This window comes from Agelaius phoeniceus, chromosome 1, assembly GCF_051311805.1.
Source record: "Agelaius phoeniceus isolate bAgePho1 chromosome 1, bAgePho1.hap1, whole genome shotgun sequence".
Lineage (NCBI taxonomy): Eukaryota > Metazoa > Chordata > Aves > Passeriformes > Icteridae > Agelaius > Agelaius phoeniceus.
In genome coordinates this window covers 60,128,722-60,148,021 of record NC_135265.1, presented here as the reverse complement: position 1 = coordinate 60,148,021, position 19,300 = coordinate 60,128,722, and the positions used below count along the sequence as shown (strand labels likewise).

Sequence of the window (19,300 nt, the reverse complement as noted above, 5' to 3'; positions counted from 1 at the left end):
CTCATTATTTTCAAATAGTCTCATACTTTCTTCAGAAGAATGGAAGAAACAAATTAACACTACTTTGTTCTTTGCACCTACTGCAGACAACACATAACAGCAATTAAAAAACAAATTGTGTGAACTGGCTACTGTTAGTTCATGAAAAAGCAAGGGCCGTACTTTTTGTCTAGGTCTGAAAAAAGATGAGTCCTTTAGCTTCACTTTTTCTCATGTTGAATATGAGTCTCTCAATAAGCGCTGAGACACCTCCATTCATGAGCCTTGTCTCTGTCTGTCCTTCCAGGGGTCACAAGCGCAAACTGGATGAAGATGATGCTGCCAGCGAATCCAGTAAAGAATCCAGCAATGAAGATGAGGAAGGAAGCAGTTCTGAAGCAGATGAAATGGCAGCAGCACTTGAAGCTGAACTGAATGACTTCATGTGAGAGTCATGCAGAAGACAGAATTTGTAATTATATTTACTTCTCATAAACAGATCGGACTTCAGATGAGTCCCTCACGTCAGTACTCAATGTTTTTCCAAAATGTGTGTGTATATTTTGCAAAGCATCTCAAGAGGTGATACGTTATTTTACAAAATCAGAAATAGATGTTTTTAAGTTGTTTTACTAAATGAAATATACTTTTTTAAGCAAAAAAAAAGGTATTAAATGGGACATGGTGTGCTATGCCAAAGACATGTTAGGAGCTCTGCAGAACCTTCATGTATAGGACAGTGGTACAAAGACTTGTGATTAAACATACATCAAGTTTCTAAAAAGATTGCAGGCTGTGGTTTATGGGTTACAATCTTCAAAAAAAGGAGGAGAAAAAGGAGATGGAATTGTCTGGGTAGTACAGCAGGAACCTGACAAACTGGTCATCCTTTTCCACAAATAAAGCTATCAAATATAAAAGGATTTTTGAAATAAAAAAAGAACTATTTATATTTGTATAGAAACAGACAACGTGATATGCAAGCTTTGTGAACTCTGCACTTGACCCACCTGTCATTTGCTTGTAAGAGAATACATAGTGGTCAACATTCAACAATTTTAGGTTACTTTGTTGAATAGTTGAGTTCTTTAGAGACATCATTTAGATTTTTACCTTTTCTTCTTTGTAACCAGAAATGTAGCACAGCAGTCTGTGTGGTCCTGTACTGCCACAAGATGCATATTCACCCATTTGTGTTGTCTTGGAAAGAACAAGTGCTACTTCAGTCTAGATAGAATTTAATTTCTTTGACAAGAGATCTGATGTAAAGTTTTTGTATATTCTATTTCATATTTGACCCACAAAACAGATTTTCTTTCATTTAATAAAGGTTCATTTTGTATGCTTTGTTTCTCTTTCCTGTTCATTTCCTTCCATCAAACATAAGGCGCTTTTCTGTATTATCTTTTCCTTTATTCTGCATGAAAATAATGAAAAATGTTGAAAGCGGGAGCAAATTTGTAGATTCAGGCAGGTAGCTGAAGGACAGAAGAGAAACAGTGGCTCAGAAGATTCATGGACTCTAACATCTGACTTTTCTCAGGTGTCTTTGACTGGCCTCCAAAATTACCATAAGAGTTGTCTTTTTGGTATTGAATTTCTGTGGCTAGGACCATGGTTTATTCTCAATTGTTAGCAACTGGAGATTGAATCCTTTTAACAATATGTTTGCAAAAGAAGACGTGGTATTTTGTATGTCATGGTTAAAAGGAATACTGGTGCAGGAATACTTCATTTTTCCACTTAGCAGTAAAACAGAACATTTCAGTAGAATCTCAGTTGCTGTACAAATAGCACTCTAATTTTAAAGCTTCATAATGATAATAAAAGGAGGACTGAGAAAATACAAGAGCCTTTTCAGATTAATACTGGTTTTCCACTTAAAAATGCAAAGTCAGCATTCACAGACAAAAATAGTGGATTTTGTGGGAAACTGCTCAGTTTCCGTTTTCAGTTTTCAGACACAGGTACCACACAGCTGAATGCTACAGTGTCCTGCCTGCTCTAGCTCTCCATGAAAACAAGCAGGATGTCTCCAAGTGACTTTTGATCATATAACAGAAGAAAAAGACTAATGCTTGTAAAATGGGACATCAAAATATTTTCTTTTTTTTTCAGCAACCTGAATACAGCATCCCCAGCTACCAGAGGATGATTCCTTAATTAAATACTAAAATGCCAGGGGTTGTGGGGCGTATTTTGTGTTTTCTTAAAACCCCACTTGAAATAATGTGAAATAACATCAGCTTTCTGGGTCACTGTGATGCTGCAACTGACAGCACAAATTTCAGCAGAGACTTGTTCTGGCTGATGGTCTTTGCCAGTCACGCAACTCTTGGGCAGCATTTAAGCTCTGAATGTAAACACAGGCAGCGAGCAAAGCCAGGCTTTGCTGGGTGCTGCATCCCAGGCACCGCAGCTGCCTCACAGTATTCTTGGGGGGATTCCCTGCAGACAGGCTGTCTGGTGAGAAAGGCTGTATCTGTCTCCCAGTGTTATTTTATGGATGATGGTTTAACTGGTGAGAGGGGGTGGTCTTGGCAGAAGTCCTACAAGCCATCAGCACTCCAGTATCTCTTAACAATCCCTGCCCTCCAGTCCTTGTAGCAGGGGGACCTAGCACAGGGAGTGTTGAGCAACTCCGTGCTCACTGCCAGAGCAGGGCAGAAGGCACCAAGCCTGCTTTCTGCTGAAAAGGAGCCTCTGCTCAGCCGGGTGGCTGTGCTGAGGGCACTGGTCACCAGTCTCTGCACAGGTGGGAGAGAGAAGTGGAAACTGAAGATTTAATAGATGGTAAGTTAAATGCCCATTCTAACCTGGCAGCGAGAAGTCTGGATGTATGAAGTTGTCACTCACTCCCACTAGCTTACACTTTTTTGAAGGTGCAGGAGCATCCTAGGAAAAGCAACAAATGTGCTTTGTGAAAGGAGTTTAACTCTTCATTAAGTGACCTAGATATTTTGACTGAGTGTTTTATCCTGCCTTTTTGCCCTACTTCTGTACATTTGGTAGTCAGCAAGGGCACTCTAACAGCTGAAGAGGAGGCTGGATTCCCGGCGAGGTTGTTGAACTCACTGGGCAGAGCTGGTTTCTGAAAGGGTACTAGGTGTGGAAATGAGCACAGAATGGGCACCTTGCTTTGTCAAGCTTTCTAAGCATGTACTATCACTGCTGGCTAGGAAAGATGGCTCCTAAGGGTTCATGGTTATTTAAGAACTGGGAAGAACCATCATTTTGATTTAAAGACCAATAGTTTTACTTTCTCCTTGACTTGCCCTCACCAGTTCTTAAGAGAATGAGAAGACATCATAGCTCTGATGAGGATCATACAATAGTTTGATTTGGAAGGGACCTTTAAAGGTCATGTACTCTATTCTCCCTACAATGAGCAGGGACATCTTTGACTAGACCAGGTTGCTCAGACCTTGGTCCAACCTGGCCTCAAATGTTTCCAGGTATGGGGATGTAGTGGGACCTGTGATCAAAGCAAAAAGCATTGCATAGTGGCTAAGCTTTTCTCCTTGTGCCTGTGCTGGGGACAGGGGAAGAAGAGGGAGCCATTGCTTAGCACTGAGATGTGGAAAGCTCCAAGTGAGCAGATACTTTCCCTGTTGGGTTTTGTGCATATGTAAAGTAGGCCTTGAGTCTTCTCAGAGTTGGATAGTAACATCCTCTGTGAGGGGTGGGAAGTCTCAATTTTCCTTCTTGGCACTACTACTTGTGGAATAGGTGACTGTCTTACAAGTGTGAAAATACACATACACAAACCTGGAGCTGTACCTAAAGGTTTCTCATCTCTGCCTAATTTTACTACAGTGAACATTGCAGTAAGTGACAAGTTGAAGAATATATACATAGTGGTCTTGTTAAGGAAGAGGATCTCATCATGTAGCTGAAAATTCAGCATGAGAAGACTCCCAGTTCTCACTACCTGCAGGCAAACTTTTATACATTTGTTTTTCTTATCCAATCCCACCTTCTGTTGTCATTTCAGAAGTGTTTGCAGCCCAGCACCTGACCCAGCCTCCTTCCCCTTCCCTCTCCCAGGAACGGGAGGCAGCAGTACCCAATCCCCCAAGCAGCATCACCTACAGCAGGCATGCATACCTGATAGGCTGCAGCTGCATATCCTGTGCTCATTCTGCTGACCTGGCTTTGAGAGAGAGAGAGAGACATGACCTGTAGTAACAGCAGTAACAAATATACAGAGAAGTGAAAATACTGCCTTTTTGTAGGCTGGGTGTGAGTGCTTCTGTGTGGGAAAAGGAATTTATTCCTCAGTGTCATACAGTTTATAACCATAAATGGAAAAACCTTTGCTTCTGGTCTGGCCTCCCATGAAGATCAATTCAATCATTCCCAGCAGCTGTTAAGTCATTGTCCCCAAGAACCAGGCCAGCTGCTTTCCTGGATCTCCTCAGGGCCCACGTGAATCCTGTTATCTTTCTCCTCCAAGGAAAGAGTAAGTCTGTTGTCACCAATATATACATGACAGAATGGCTGAGGTGGGGGTGGACCTGGAGGTCATCTGGTCTGATCTCCCCTGCTCACGCAGGGAGGTTTATTTGTTCATGTCCATGTCAGTGTCTGGATGTCTATAAGGATGGAAAGTCTACAGCCTTTGTTCAGTCACCTCACAGTAAAAAGATTATTTTTTTGGAGGGGGGCGGGAAGTGGAAAGGAAAAAAGTAAGCACAAGGAGCATGATTGCTGGCTAAGACAGAGGAGGCATAAAACTCACCCCCGAGTTTCTCAAGGAGCTGAAACTTCAGGATGCATGATTGCCAGAAGCTTGTTTTCTTTCAAGTCCAGAACCAGACACTGTACTGGAGGATCCCTTACCACCTGTTTGTGATGGGTTTTTGAGCCACTTGAGAGTTTATTTGGGAGCAGGATTTGAGAAGGATGTCAGTCACCTGGAACACATGATTGCTAGAACTGTGGAGAAACAGACATGAACTATAAGCCAAGCCCTCTTTTGCACAATCTCTATTTCTGGTACAGCAAATTATTCCTTTCACTCCTCTCATTCTTCATGACTTTCTCTTTTTGCTGGAGAGCAGCAGAAATGCCCTATGACTTGATCCCAGGGAAGGGTGGGGTTGGCATAGACCCCAACCCGAGAGCACTCAGATCATTTTGGTGAGATGGGGGCTGATTTTGACTCAGCTTCTATTGTGTGCACTGAGCAGAAGGTGGCTTTGATGTATTTGAAGTACTTGATATTGCTGACTTCCAGGGGCAATAAAAGCAAATTCTTTTAAACCTCCTGGAGTTCTCATGCCCACAGAGCCTGTGCTGCCACCCCATGAGTCAGAACTCCCTTGGCAGAGGATGATTAATTCTCTTTTCTTTCCACACTCCATCCTAACTCTGCTCCCTGAAAAGACGAGGAGCCATGTCTGGTAGATGTAAGTATGTATGGCACTTCTAAAGATCTCCATCCCAAGATGAAGCTGGGCTGGCTTAGTCATTAGGTGGGTTTAGAGGCACTGTAAAGGTAGAGCAGATGCTAACCTGAAACAACAGAGGTAAAAGTGCATTTTGTTGCCCTATCTGCGGGATGGACAGCTGTGTCCATGGATTCCTTCCATGTGCTGTCCTCTTCCACTGAGCAGTCCTCCACGAGTCAGTGCGCTGTGCGAGGAGACTGGGAAGCAGAATAGGGACAGACCTTCCTCTTGAGGCACCACTGCCATCCTCCTAAGCCAAACTCTCACCAGAGCTGGCAGACAGTAACTGTATTGCAGAGCCATATGGGTTTAATGGGCTATGACAAAACACCCATCCTTCTCCAAGTCTGCTCTTAGAGCAGTGCAGTTCTCCTCTGTCCCTTCTACACCTGCCAGGGGAAGCCTTGGAAAAGTGAATCTCAGAGACAGGCCTCTACTGACATTACGTAATCCTGCAGGGGAAACCTTGACCTGACCAAGGACTGTCAGAAGAGCTGGGTCCTCCTTCCTTTCCCTTCTCTGCAGAAGACCAGCATCTCTAAGTCCCCAAGACTGTTTGTCTGTCAGATTTTGGATGTTGTTGCTCCTTCACAACAATCAAGCTGTTCTTGCTGAAGCACAAACTACCATTGCTATTGATCAATTGTAAGGGTCAAAGCCCATAGGCAACAGCCTCTTCCTCCTCATGCTGCCTTCATACCAGGTGCTAATGCTTTTCTGGCAGGAAGCACAACAAGAAGTCAGAAAAGCTTCTTATCTTTTCAGATCTACCACAATGGATATGTATGACCCTTTCAGGACATAAGTAATAAATATGTCACTTAGTTCCAATACAAATGGTGCTTGGGATATTCTCTGTTTCAATTAAGTGGATGAGTGTGGTCCTCAGAGAGCTCAACATGTCCTTGGGTGAATAAATGTTTTAATAATTCAGCTTTGTCTCTCATAATCTTATAGCTGCAACCCACAGAAAAATTTTCTTTTCCTTGATACTGAATAGCAAATTAAGAACACTCCACCTGATTCCTTTGCTTTTTGCTTTCTGTCCTTGGATCCAAGCTCTCTGCCAACCTGTCAGACCAAGGGGGGAGCCCCACCACAGGGCCCATATGCACAGCAGCCCTGTGCCATGTCCACAGGACACAGCCACCAGCTGCATCCTCCCTGGGTCTTCTCCCTCCAGGGGCTGCCTGTGGAAGCTGTGTCCCCTCTAAGCCTGCCTCAGAACAGCAGCTGTGCATCTTCCAGCACCCATCTTCTTCACTGACCATCACTTTTCCCTTGCTGGTGGAATAGGCTTTCAGCTTGCTGGCACGAAGCACATCTTCCCTTGCAGCTGGCTCCTCCTGTCAGCAACCCAAGACACTTTTCGGTGATTTAGGTTTTGGCACATTAAATCTCTCTTCTTTTTTATCATTCCTAAGAGAGCTAAGGAGGTGAAAGCAAGCCCCTGGTGGGCTGTGGGCTGGGAAAGAAGAAAGAGTCTGAAAGTTGTGCATTACCAGAAGAACTCATCTCTCCCTACAAAGGCTGTGCTTGGTGTGCATCCATCTGAACGTACCCTTCAGGCAAGGAAAGGTGAACAAAGGCTGGACACTCTTTTCTTACATAAGAGGAAAAAGTGGGAAAAACAGAGGTTCATTAGATTAGAAATTCTGCTCTGCAGAACGTGCCCAGGCCTGTATCAGCCCAACACCGACTGCTCTCCTTGAACCACAGCCCGTGCACAGGCCCCCAAGCAGAGCCCCTGGTTTGCTCCATCACAGGAGGGTGCCCATAGGTGCAGACTGGGGCACATCAGGGGTTAATTTCAGCTGTGGCTTTACGTAACTTTAAATTGCCCGCATTTGACATCTGCGAGGCAGAGGCGCTAAGAGCCGCAGTGGAAGTGCTGAGGAACAAGTCCGTGAGTAATTCCTGTTTGATCCCCAGCGTATATCGTTTACCTCATTACAGCACTGCCTGCAGCCTTCAGCTGCTCCCTGCCTCCCCAGGGTTAATGGATTTCTCTTGCCTCTGTGCCATGTCCCTGTCCCAGCCGAGCTCTCCAGGCAGACACAGCGCGGCCTCCCCCAGCTCGCCGAGCTGGTGTGAGGGGAACCCGAGCGCTCTGTGGCGGGGCTGCAGCCGCTGCTGCCCCAAAATGCGCGGTGCTCAAAAGCAGCCCTGGCCACGGTGCTTTGCTGTGGTGCACAGAAACAGCTGCTGCTTTCAGAGGGCAAATAACAAAGACGCTGTCCATGCTGGAGAGGGACGGATTGCCACTCCGATGCAGCTCGCCCGCCTCGGACTGCAGCTGCCCTGGAGCAGCCCGGAGCAGGACATTTCGGGCCCCTCACTACAACACAGTCACTGAGGTGCTGGAGAGTGTCCAGAGAAAGGGCAGTGAATCTGGTGAAGGGTCCAGAGGACAAGTCCAATGAGGAGTGGTTGAGGGAGCTGGGATTATTTAGTCTGGAGAAGAGGAGGCTCAGGGGAGACCTTATCACTCCCTACAACTGCCTGAAAGGAGGGTGTAGCCGGGGGGGATGGTTTCTTTTCCCAAGCAGCGAGGGATATGACAAGAGGAATGTACTTCAAGTTGTGCCAGAGGAGGTTTACTCGGATCTTAGGAAAAAATTCTTCACAAAAAGGATGGTCAGGCACTGGAACAGGTTGTCCAGAGAGAAGTGTTCAAAAGGCACCAGGAAACATTGTTCAGTGGTGGACTTGGCAGTGCTGGGTTAGCAGGTTCAATGAGCTAAGAGGTCTCTTCCAACCTAAACTATTCTATAATTCCATGAGACAGCCCCTGTGTGCAGTTCTCTGCCTGGGTTTGGGTGAAGCAGGTCCTCACAGTCAGCATGAGCTCCATCCCCCAGCAGCCTCATCTCGGATCCAGGTCATGGTATTAGGGGCACAAAATGTGTTGCTTTTCTTAGATCCCCCCATTGTTTGGTGCCTTTGTGCTGCAAAGGGCTGTGGGACACCATGGAGCTCCCAGACCAGCAGCTCCTATGTGGTGGAAACTGCTGTGTCTCCCTTGATGGAAACCCTGGAGCCCTCCAAGGGCTGAGGATGTGCTCCCTGGCATCTCTGGCAGCTATTATGAACCACTTTTCAGGTCAGAAGTAAGAATTTAACCTTAATTCAGGATCCTCTTCTGGGTCATTTGGAAGCATTTGGAAGCCTAGAGAGCACAAAGGAAAAACTGCCTTCATTGTGCAGGGTTTCCTAACTCGACACTGAAGGCACACTGCTTGTAGCTCTCATGCTATGATTTTCACTTGGCTTTCTTGGGAGATGTTTAGCTAAACATTATCATTTAATACCTTTGTATCTGTAGATATTGCTGCAGCACTCTTGTGACACACTTCTGCTACTGGCTGCTACCAACTCTCTTTCCACTTAAAATGGTAGAGTCTGTGAACTACAGAAATTTCAATTTGCACTTTAGAAAAATGTGAATATTCTTCTCTACTCCTTCAGGTTGTGAAGCAAACTTTGAAATCCTGTCCTGGCTGCACGGTGAAAAAGCTCAGCAGCTCAGCCATGAGTATACCTGGTGATTTTTAAGCTAAGCTCACAGCTTCATGGGGGTTTACATGCAATTTTGAATGTGAGGGGCTATGAATAATAATAGCAGTCTTGAGGCAACGAGGTGTAATGAGGTAAACAATACAAGATTTTCTCACTGAGTTGAAATGAGACCCCTTCAAATCTTTTGTGAAATTCTGACACAAAAGAAACGTTTTCTGAGGAGCATGTGGGCTGTAATATTGGGAACAGATTCTTCCAGTGTTAACAAGGATACTGCCTCAGAAATTACATGCAAGCATTTTCAGAGCTGAATATCTTATAAATATATTCTTTATGTTCTGATGTGTGAGATTGGGCACAGGAGGGTGCATCTGTTTTCCAGCAGAGACGATCTGAATGATGCAGTTTGAAGAGAGGAGCTACAGCTCAAAGATGAAATCTTGTTATGAAGTATCTTACGAAACAAGAAAGCGAGACCAAGATTCAGAATATTTGGGGTGAGAGGGACGCAAATCATGCCACACATCAGTGATTTCAATACAGTGGCATAAATACCAGTCCCTCAGAAAACTCATGAGCATCCTTTGTTTCAGACGTTTTTTGCCCCCATGAAGACTACCTGAGATGCAAGCACTGAGTGAAAATCATCTAGGGCAATCAGTAGAAGTTCCACTTGCTATTTCCTTCCCATTATCTTGGCATTTTGGTCCAAATGTTTTAAAATATTTCTAATGTCCCATATTGAAACTATCAACATGCAGTTCTTCATTGGTGCTTTCAAGAGGCCCAGGTTCAGCTGGCTGCCTGTGTGCCCGCAGACTGACTGATTAGAACAAGACTACATTCCTGTTTGCATCTGCTCCTCCTCTGTCTTTTCATGCTTTAAGCTAGAAGGCCAGTGTGGCCACCTATGTTAAAAATTGTGTGAGGTGCTGCACCTGCATGAGGGCAAACCCCAGTACCAGCAAGGTTGGGGGATGGAGATGGAGAGCAGCAATGTGCACTTGCCATCTAGAAAACAAATCCTGTCCTGGGCTGCATCAAAAGCAGCATGGGCAGCAGGGCAAGGAAGGGGATTCTGCCCTTCTGCTCTGCTCTGGTGAGAGCTCACCTGGAACAATGCATCCAGCTCTGGGCTCCTCAGCACCTGTTGCAGCAAGTCCAGCCACAAATATGGAGCATCTCTCCTGTGAAGACAGACTCAGAGAGCTTGGATTGTTCAGCCTGAAGAAGGAAGGCTTCAGGGAGACCTCACTGCAACCTTTCAGTACTTAAAGGGGGCTTATAAAAGAGGTGAGAACAGATTTTTTTAGCAGGGCCTGAAGGATAGAACAAAGGGTAGTGGTTGTAAACTAGAAGGGGTAAATTCAGACTAGCTATAAGGAAAAAATTTCTTATGGAGAGAGAGGTGAAGCACTGGAACAGGTTGCCCAGAGAAGCTGTGGATGTCGCATCCTGGGGGACTGAGTATCTTGGCCAGGCTGAGCATGGCTCTGAGCAACCTGGTCTAGCTGAAGACTTCCCTGCTTAATTCAGGGAGGGTATTAGACTAGATGGGCTTCCAAGGTCCCTTCCAACTCAGACTGTTCTATCATTCTATGAAAAACATCAAGGCCCTGAAGCTGAGCTTCTGCACCAAGTTGATTTGAAGAATAAATTTTGAAAATATAAAAATAGGCTTTTAGCAGCCTGCCTGACAGAGGCAGAGACATTGTGTGGGCAAACTGTTCCAGAACATGGCTGTGCAATGGTTATTAAGAGCTGTACTTCCATAATAACAGTGCTGGGAGCTTTCCTTAGCAAAGAACGATAAGCAAGTTTCAACTTCTTCCTTGCTGAGACCTGGAGGCAGCACTGTGCTTGGTTAGCTCTGGTGCATTATCCTGTAATAGCTAAGCAATATACTTTGAGTGAAGGCTGAATAATAGACTATTTTCTCTGCCCTCTCCCTCCCCCCCCCACCCCATACCACTTTACTTTCAGAATAGCATCTTCCATTGTTGGTTATTGTCATTATCAACTGATTTCCCCAACGACTGCTCTAGCCATCATTTCTAGCTTCTGGGCATTAAGCAAAGATTGCTGCTGCATAATTGGATTAATTTAGAGACTGACTTTGAACAGCATAATTGATTTGAATTTTATTGTTTTCTCTAGTCACTTTTTTCACTAAGAATCACAACGCCTGCGAGCCCAGGCATGGACTTGAGTCTCCTACAGGAAAATCCTTCATGAGTGGGAGCCCCTCCTTGCTAAGTGGGCACCTTCACCCATGCTCCACGCATCCCTCCACTGGGAAGGGGTTCCTGCTAGGCTTCATGCCCCTTCCTTTTGCCCCCCTTTGCAAGGGCTTCAGGTGCCAGAGGAGCCATGAGCTGACTCACTTCTCCACCATCACTGCAGGCGTCACTTCGTGCTGCAGGAAGGGTTTTGTTGTCTGGCACAGGGTCTGTCCACTGCTGTGACATGTGGGGACCCGCCTGCCTAGCTCTCCCCACATGGACCTTCCTTCAGGGATGCTCTGCTGCACACTTCATTCTAACATCACAGGGCCTCTCCAGGCATTTAGCTGTGCTGCTGCTGTACCCAGCACAGCAAACCTTGTGTCCTGCCATGGATTCTGACTGGGGTTTGATTCTGTGTCTCACAGATGTGGGTGCGGAATGGGGAGTGCCCTGTGGATGCTGCAGTAGGGCCTATGGGTGTCTGGTCAGGTCCCTGAAGCAGCATGCACTCAACAGGGATCCCCAAAACATGCTTCATGGTGCACTGCAAAGCTTTCTTTTTCTTTGTAAAACATCTTCTCTTGGTTTTCACCACACATCTTCACTGCTTCACTAGAAAATGAAAAGGTTTTCAATTATAAATTAGAATAATTATGAAAATCTCGACTGAGTAGCATGGCTGCGGACCATCCTCCTGAGCAGCTCTAAGCTCCCTGTGCCATTTCAGCTCCTCTCAGCTGACTGCAGGGGTTGGCAGAGGTGCTCAGTGTGTGCCCTTCCTGCTGTGAGAAGGGGTTTCTCTGGGATATTTGGGCAGTGGTTACCTCGAAGATGGAGCTGCCCAGCACTGGATAGGATCCAGGCATGAGTCACTCAGGACTGTAGTACCCATCACAATTTACACACAGTGCATGGCACTTTTGCATTCCGAACAAGCCCAAGGTTGCCATCCCACTAATTTCAGAAGATTCAAGATGTTCTTGCCACACCTTTGGAGAGCACCTGACTCTCATATCTAAGTGTGGCAGCACATCCCATCATGCCCTGTCAGAGTAGGAAAGGAAAAGGGATAAAACTGTGTTACTTCTTCCCACTTCAGTGCCAAGAAACAACAGAACTAAAAGGAGTGTTAGTACTTGTCCTTCCTATTGTTTTGGTGAAAGGAGTGGTGCTGCCCAACATACAATTCAGTCCTCTGAAAGCCACCAGATTTTGTGCCTGCAGCAACCTGGTATCCTATTTCCAAATAAATCAGAGGTAGAAGGAATAAAGACAAGTCAAATCTCATTGCCCAGTGATGCAGGATACTCCTTTGGAAAATCAGCTGTGCCTCACCTGTCAGCATCTGCCTTGGGGTCCATACCCCTTGTCTGCACTGCTGTCTGCAAGTGTCACAAGGCAAAAAAAACACCTGTCCTCCTGCTTTTCCATACAAAACTGCATATGTGCACTTGCAGGTGAAATTCATATCCTTTAGCACATAAAGGCCGTGATCATTGTAGGAATGTTCATACAACATGTTTGTTATAAGGCACACAATAGATTTTCCCACTTCTCCTGCTTGGAATTGTCTTGTAATAAAGTTCTTGATATTTAGTTATATCCACACTAGCAACATTAGCCTTTTCCTTAGGATAATATTTTGCTGGAGTAACATCCAGCAAACTGATAGCCAAGGAAGCTTTTCCTTCCAATATCTGAGCAACAGTTCTTAGGTTGCTCAGCTTTGGGGTCAGTTTTTTAGTTCTTAGGTGTTCTTTGGGTCTTAGGGGTCAGCTTTGCCAGCTTTCACTAACCTTTCTGCTTGTACTCTTCAGATGCCAAGACTGTCACAAACATGTCAAACTTTTGTGCTCTTATCTCTCAGGATTTTGTAGCAGACACACCTTTAATTGTGAGCCTTTTGGGTTTTGCTTCCAGTTTTCCATGTTCTCCCTGGTAGCACAAAGCCAAGAAGAGAAAACCGGACTGCAGAAGTGCTGCTGTTTGGCATACGCAGTGCCCACAAAAACTCCTCTTCCTAGTGCCTGGAAAACTTTATCCCTTGCTCACATTCACCTATTCCTCCTCTTCTGTCTCAGTCAGTCATGGTTCCCTCCTTACACGCACACTTATTTCATGCAGATGTTAAAATTGTGCAGACTGTAATGCACTGGGAGATTTCCCTCCTCCACAAACATCTAAACTTATCCCCAACTACCTTGATAATCTGTCTGTAAGATCCAAAAGTCCCCAGCATTTGGGGGTGTTTGTGCTTGGGATTCTGATTCAGGCTTATCTAGAGAAAGCATTGAAAGGTCACTGCGTTTTAATTCATCCAGCAAATGAAGCTTGAAGGTGCTTGGTGCTACTGTAGGAATGTGCTGCCTGAAACCAAGATCTACTTGCAAACCTGATGGGACTAATTCAGGACTGACAGAGTTTTATATAAGTATTGTTTTAGTTTTAATGTTCTCTTTACTTCTTATCACTTTAAATCCCACCAAAGACAGGTTTTCTCACAAGATACTGCTTTGGCATATTCACTCAATGATATTGACTTGCCAGTGGCAGCAGGGGAATAAACCAGGAGATGAAACTGTCCAATCAATTGCCCCCCTGCCTGTGTTATGTGTGTTATTTCCCACCAAGCACATTCAGCATTACACTCTGTGACCATTAACGCAGTGGGTTCTGTTAGACAATGAAATGTTAGACAGCAGCATGCTAATAAAAGGTTTAATGAATAACATGATATCCTTAACAGCAGCTACAGAAGAGTTGGTCTGGGGAAACAGGGACTGTGTGCTAGGGAGTGTTGTACATGAATAGGGACATTGATGCTAATCAGGGCTGGTGTGGAAACATCAACCTGGAGAGAAAACTCAGTTTGAGGGAAATATTTCCTCGATTAGAGTGGTGGACAGAGCAGGCATTACCTCCCAACAATTCACTTTTTGATGCAGTATGGCTTAACATCTCAGCAGGACATTAAGGCTGAGGAATTTAACAAGACTTTTTCTGCACTGTCAGGTTGCCAGGTGTTACTTCTTGCTCCCCAAAACTGCCATTCAAATCTTACCTGCTGCTCTCTTCTGCTTTGTGAAACATGACACAAAACTGCACTTCTTCCCAAGGAGAGATTCCAGCTTTGCAGCGCTGCCATGTTAGGGCTTCTCAGTCCCAGCTGACACCCTTTCCCACCGATGCTCTTGTACTTGCCAGGCAAGAGAACTCCCATGGGCATCTTCTGGACAGCCTGGAATTGGCAAAGCTGGAGTTGTGAAACAAGCAGCACCATTTTCTGGCACAGATTCATTGCATGTCCAGGAAAGACTTGAACCAAGGGAGGGAAAGACTGATTTCTAATGGTATGGGAACTAATTAATGCCCAAAAGAGCCTCACAGGGAGTGAGAAGCAATTATCCAGCCATGGAAAGGGCAGGGACATAGGGATGCCACCGACCAGGATCTACACATACAACTGGCTCCCTACTGCCTTGTGACCTCACTCTGGTGAGAAGTGAAAGGCAGAGGAAGGGCAGGGGGACACCAGCTACTTCCAGCTGGGAAGCTGAAGCTGGCCACTCCTAGCTGTCCTCTCTTGCACATTTTTTCTCAGGTTTTCAGTGGGCCGAGTGGAGTTTCTTTCATGATGTCTCCTGCAAGACCACTGTGCAAGTTAATGGTGTGCTGTTAGGAAAGGGGCTGTTGACCTCCTCTTTACCTAGTTTCACCTATTCATTTATGTTTGCTTTGGATTAGCTGGTGAAGTCTCTTCAACATTATTTATAGGTCTTATGCATTTCAAGACTGCTGCTTTGTTCCTAGGCTGTACTTGTCTCTTAATCTAACTAATCATCTAAAATGTTTTGAAGCCTTTTCATTCTTTCTCATAAATCAAATTTTGGACCTTGATGAATCCATTTGCTGTGCTGATCAGAATTCTCTCTTTCATCAGATCTTCTTCATCTCATAAAGAAGTGAACAAGCTATTCCAGGTGTGCTTGTGAAAAGATTTCATCTATATATTCCAGTCTCATTATATATTTCTCTGGCTATTTTACCTTGTTATCCTGCATTGAAAGTACAGCCCCCTAAGATTCTTTCCATGTTATTTCTTTGCAGGTTCATTTGATAGCATGTCTTAGATTTTTCTATCCCCTTGTGATTTAGAATAACTTTTCATTTTGATTGTGTTTTAATCCACAAATAGTATCTCATTTTCTCACTTTCTCCCTGTATTTTTTGTCTGGGTGAGTTCCATCCTATTTTTTTCATGTCTTCTTTGTATTAGTATTTTCCCTCAATTTAATATATAAGTGACTTCAACTAATATATTCTTTATTCTCCACTCTGGATAATTAGTAAATGCATAAAAGAACAGATGCATGTTACTCAACAAATGTCTCTGCTAGTGTCTCTGCCAATTTATAAGTTGTTACTTTCACCATTTGTTTCTAATATTTGAATTTATTTACAAAAGATGTGTGATCATCTCTTAACTCTAGTAAATGATGTTGAGATGAAGATTCAGTGGGCATTCTCATAAAAATATTCTACAAATAACTCCAAATATAACAATAGGAGGAGGTCATATGAGATGACCATCGCAGTCTCTTTTGTTTGAATAATCTGTATTACTCGTGTTGTTTTCCCAGAGCTGTTTGTTTTGTAATGTTGCTTCTATCTATTAACCTTGACAAAAAGAGGTACTCAGAAAGGCATGGCATTTCTGTGCTTTGCATTATTGACTGGTTTATTTTTAGGTGAAATTTTGTGTCTCTGAAAGGACATTGCCTTTCAAAGGAAAAATAGATGGTCTTTCTTATGTGAGAAAATTACAGCAAAATACTGGAAATAAAAATTACTTTTTCTAGCTTCAGAAGTTCCACAAAGCCCTTCCATGACTATTTCTGTTTACAGTTGTTGTGGTTTAGGAATTTAGTGCTCCCAGTGCAACCATGCTCTACTTGTGTCCATCACTCACTTTCCATTCCCCCTCCAACTCTCCCCTGTGCTGACTGGAGTGGAGAACTGGAGACACAAAAGGCAAAGATCTTGGCTTGACTTGAGAACAATTTACTGGAAACAGCAATGAGAGAAGCAAGTGAACAGTTAATAGCAACAATATTAATAACAAAAGTGTACAAGTGCGACACAGAGTTATTCAAATGCAAAATGCTCACCACAAATCCAACCCAACCAATCCATGCTTCCCCCATACAGAAAATGAGGAGAGGTGGTACAGAATAATCTCCAGGTCCTAGCCAAGCCCTCTCCTGGCTACTGCAGAAATCAAACGTGTCCTGGCCAGAACCAGGACAGCAGGGAAATTCATCAAAATTCTGTTCCATCTGCTGTGGAAGTCACCTCCATGAAAGCTAAAACACTGGGTTTTACAGCATAAATCAGGGTCTTGTTTTTTGAAACGTGATTCAGTTCTTCCAATAATGTCTTGAAAAATTATTGAATCCCTCTATAGTTTTCTTTTTTATAAATCTTATGTACAAGAATAAAAAAAAAATTGGAATGCACTGTAAGCATACTGTCCCAGAGTTGCAAAAAAGGGTAATTTTTCTGTTTCAAGAGGAACAAATTATCTCTGTTTCTCCATTAATCTTTGTCTAAGCAACAAACTTGTGACAAGCAGTTATTCATATTGCTTTAGTTTATCTCCTCCTGTGGCATTCTCTGCTTATAATATCCCAGACTTCACTCTATCAGAAATTATCCCAAGGCTTTCAAAGACCTGCACGTTTGTAAAGAGAGCATCTGTTCCTCTCTTGGTGTTCCTGGCTACAGCAGGAAATCTGAAAATCCTGAACAATTTTTACTGATCTTTAACTTTCTAGAAAGCCTTTGGCCTTACCAAATTTCTGAAGTTTACATCTGTGACATGGTTTCTTTGCCCATACAACCAGAGACCAGTTGGGTTTCATTGATTCTCAGCATGTAGTGGGAGAAGTAGGATACTTTCAGATCCTTAGGACACACCTCCCATCCTGATACCAAAGAACTTCTGCAAAATCTCTAAGTGCTTGCAAAACAATTCCTTATCAATATTTCTTTTCATAATGGGGGGTGAGGTGGGGCAGGGGTGTTCCTGTCCAATAAGAAAAAGACTAAAACAGCCCACACGTCTCACATTACTATTATTTGCTTTTTTAAGAGATCACACCTGCTTTTTGTGGAAGCAGCACACACCTTTCCTTAGCCCCTTTTTCTTTGTTATGGAAGATTTTCCTACACAGCTATTCACCATCACAGCCATTCTCCATTCATCATTCATTTCACATCCTTTGTAACTTGTAAATTGAATTGCAGAATTCTGTAAAAACACTGTAAAAAAGATGATTCAAAGTGCATAAAGGTCTCAGCTAAGTATTCCCTGTCTATACAGATAGTTGTGCTGAAGGTAGTTTAGTAGGGCCTAAAAGAGCATCAATTATTTCCAAATGTTTGTTTCTGCAAAATCAAACTCACAGGAAAAAAAACACAGTGTCAGAAATGCCTTGAATTAACGTAAAATAAACAATGAGATGGAAAAAAATGTTACTATGGCACGTGACTGTCAGTACACAACTAAAGTGATCCGTAGGTAGCGAGAGGCTGTCAGGGTACATACATTTGTTCTAGACTTTAATTACACAGACCAAGTGGATCAGTCTGACAAAAAATAAAAAACAATTGTTCTCACTCAATTCAGTAAGTATTTCCCACTGAAGAGATATTACTAAGTGATGGCGCATAATTTTGCTAGGGCAACTTGACCTTTTTGCTTGTTTCTCCTCAGTAATAAGCAAAGTCAATTAATCCCACATGTTGAGCTGATGAGTAATGGTTCCTTGTAGAAACAGTGGTGTCACATGCCGGTACATACATCAACATTAATCTCTATTAAACACAGAGAGAACAGTGACAGTTTACTGAATTTTGATGTTCAGTAAGCTCCACACCAAACCCCTAGACTGCTGAAACATTGTTCAGGAAACAACTGCACTGTTTGTTGAAGAAGTAGATGGAAAATCTGCCATACTGCACACAGACCTGCCTAAACCTGTGCTGAGCTTCAGTTCCAGCTCCACACAGCACAGTGACTGATTTGATTGGAAACCTGTATCCCTCTTCCTCTGATGTGCCATCTCACCTGTCTGCAGGCTGTCTTATAAATGCAAGTGCACTTCTTGGCACACATTTTTTTTAATGCTTATATGGTCTCCTTTTTGAAAATAGTAAAATATTTAAGCTAGAAGAAAGAAAAGAAATAGAAACACATTCCCTAAAATGTGTTCCAGGAGCTGGTCTGCTCCTCTTGCACATTGGCAGACATTTCTTTTTTTATCTTCTCTGTGGTGAGCTCCTTTCAAATGTGAAATCCCCTTCTGGGTGCAGGGTGCAACCAACTGGCTAGTGGTCACTTGGATGGCTCTGTCAGACAGCGCTGGCTGTCAGGGGCTGCAAACACCAAGCCAGAAACACACGCAGGACCTCAGCTTGTTCTTTAAAACACAGGGCAAAGGAAAGCACTCTGCTAACCTGGAGTCAGGGAAAGGAGAGTGATGGTGACAAAAAAAGGGACACAAAAAAGGGTCACAAAAAAAGGGACATACAGTTGATAACTTTGCATTGCACTGTGTCCCTCTACACACAGAAATGGCTGGTAAGTCTCTCATTCCCCCAAGGGATGTTGTGAGCTGCTCCAGGCATGCTGCTGCTTCCCAGAGCTCCTGCATTAACTCTGTAAGACCAGCAGCAAACAGCTTTGGAAGTGAACAGTCAATTTGCTGTATCAGTTGCCCTGGCAGTCTGATAATTGCAATGGTGAAAAGTGAGCCAGGGGATCCAGAAGGGTTCTTGGAACAGGCTTTCTGCAGGTTTCTGACTCCTGTTGTGGAACACCTCAACATTCACAAAAGAACAGTGACCTAATTGTGAAGAACTGCTCTCAAAGGCCCTGTCTCCTCTTTGCTGTTTCATGTCATTTTGGTGAATTCTTCTTTAAAGGCATTTTCTTTCCATTTTCTTGAAGCATTATTCTAGCTTTGTACTTATGCCAACAGCCTTTGGGCTTTGTCTGCACTGAGTCTGGAAATCTTTCATTCCCCTCTCCCCAAGCCAACTATGTTCAAACAGTGCTTGTGG

The 19,300-nt window shown here is 43.8% G+C and overlaps 1 protein-coding gene and 1 long non-coding RNA gene across 5 annotated transcripts in view; one reads left to right on the top strand and one right to left on the bottom strand.

The window, feature by feature from the left end:
* CTDP1 (CTD phosphatase subunit 1) overlaps nucleotides 1-1,321 on the top strand; it is a 100,470-nt gene extending 99,149 nt beyond the window's left edge. For all 3 annotated transcript variants that reach the window (XM_077179881.1, XM_054634205.2, XM_077179883.1), the window contains one exon: nucleotides 287-1,321. In XM_077179881.1, the coding sequence (XP_077035996.1) occupies nucleotides 287-428 (142 nt within the window). In that variant the 3' untranslated portion in view covers nucleotides 429-1,321. The remainder of the gene's footprint in view (nucleotides 1-286) is intronic.
* A 7-nt stretch (nucleotides 1,322-1,328) lies between these two features.
* Nucleotides 1,329-19,300, bottom strand: part of LOC143694337 (uncharacterized) — a 30,511-nt gene continuing 12,539 nt past the window's right edge. The window contains exons 2-3 of one of the 2 annotated variants that reach the window (XR_013182726.1): nucleotides 14,238-14,414; nucleotides 1,329-1,457 (exon numbers count right to left, since the gene is read on the bottom strand). This is a non-coding gene — a long non-coding RNA (uncharacterized LOC143694337). Of the gene's footprint in view, nucleotides 1,458-8,350; nucleotides 10,139-14,237; nucleotides 14,415-19,300 lie in introns of those variants that run through there. The other variant, XR_013182729.1, reaches the window with a different exon arrangement.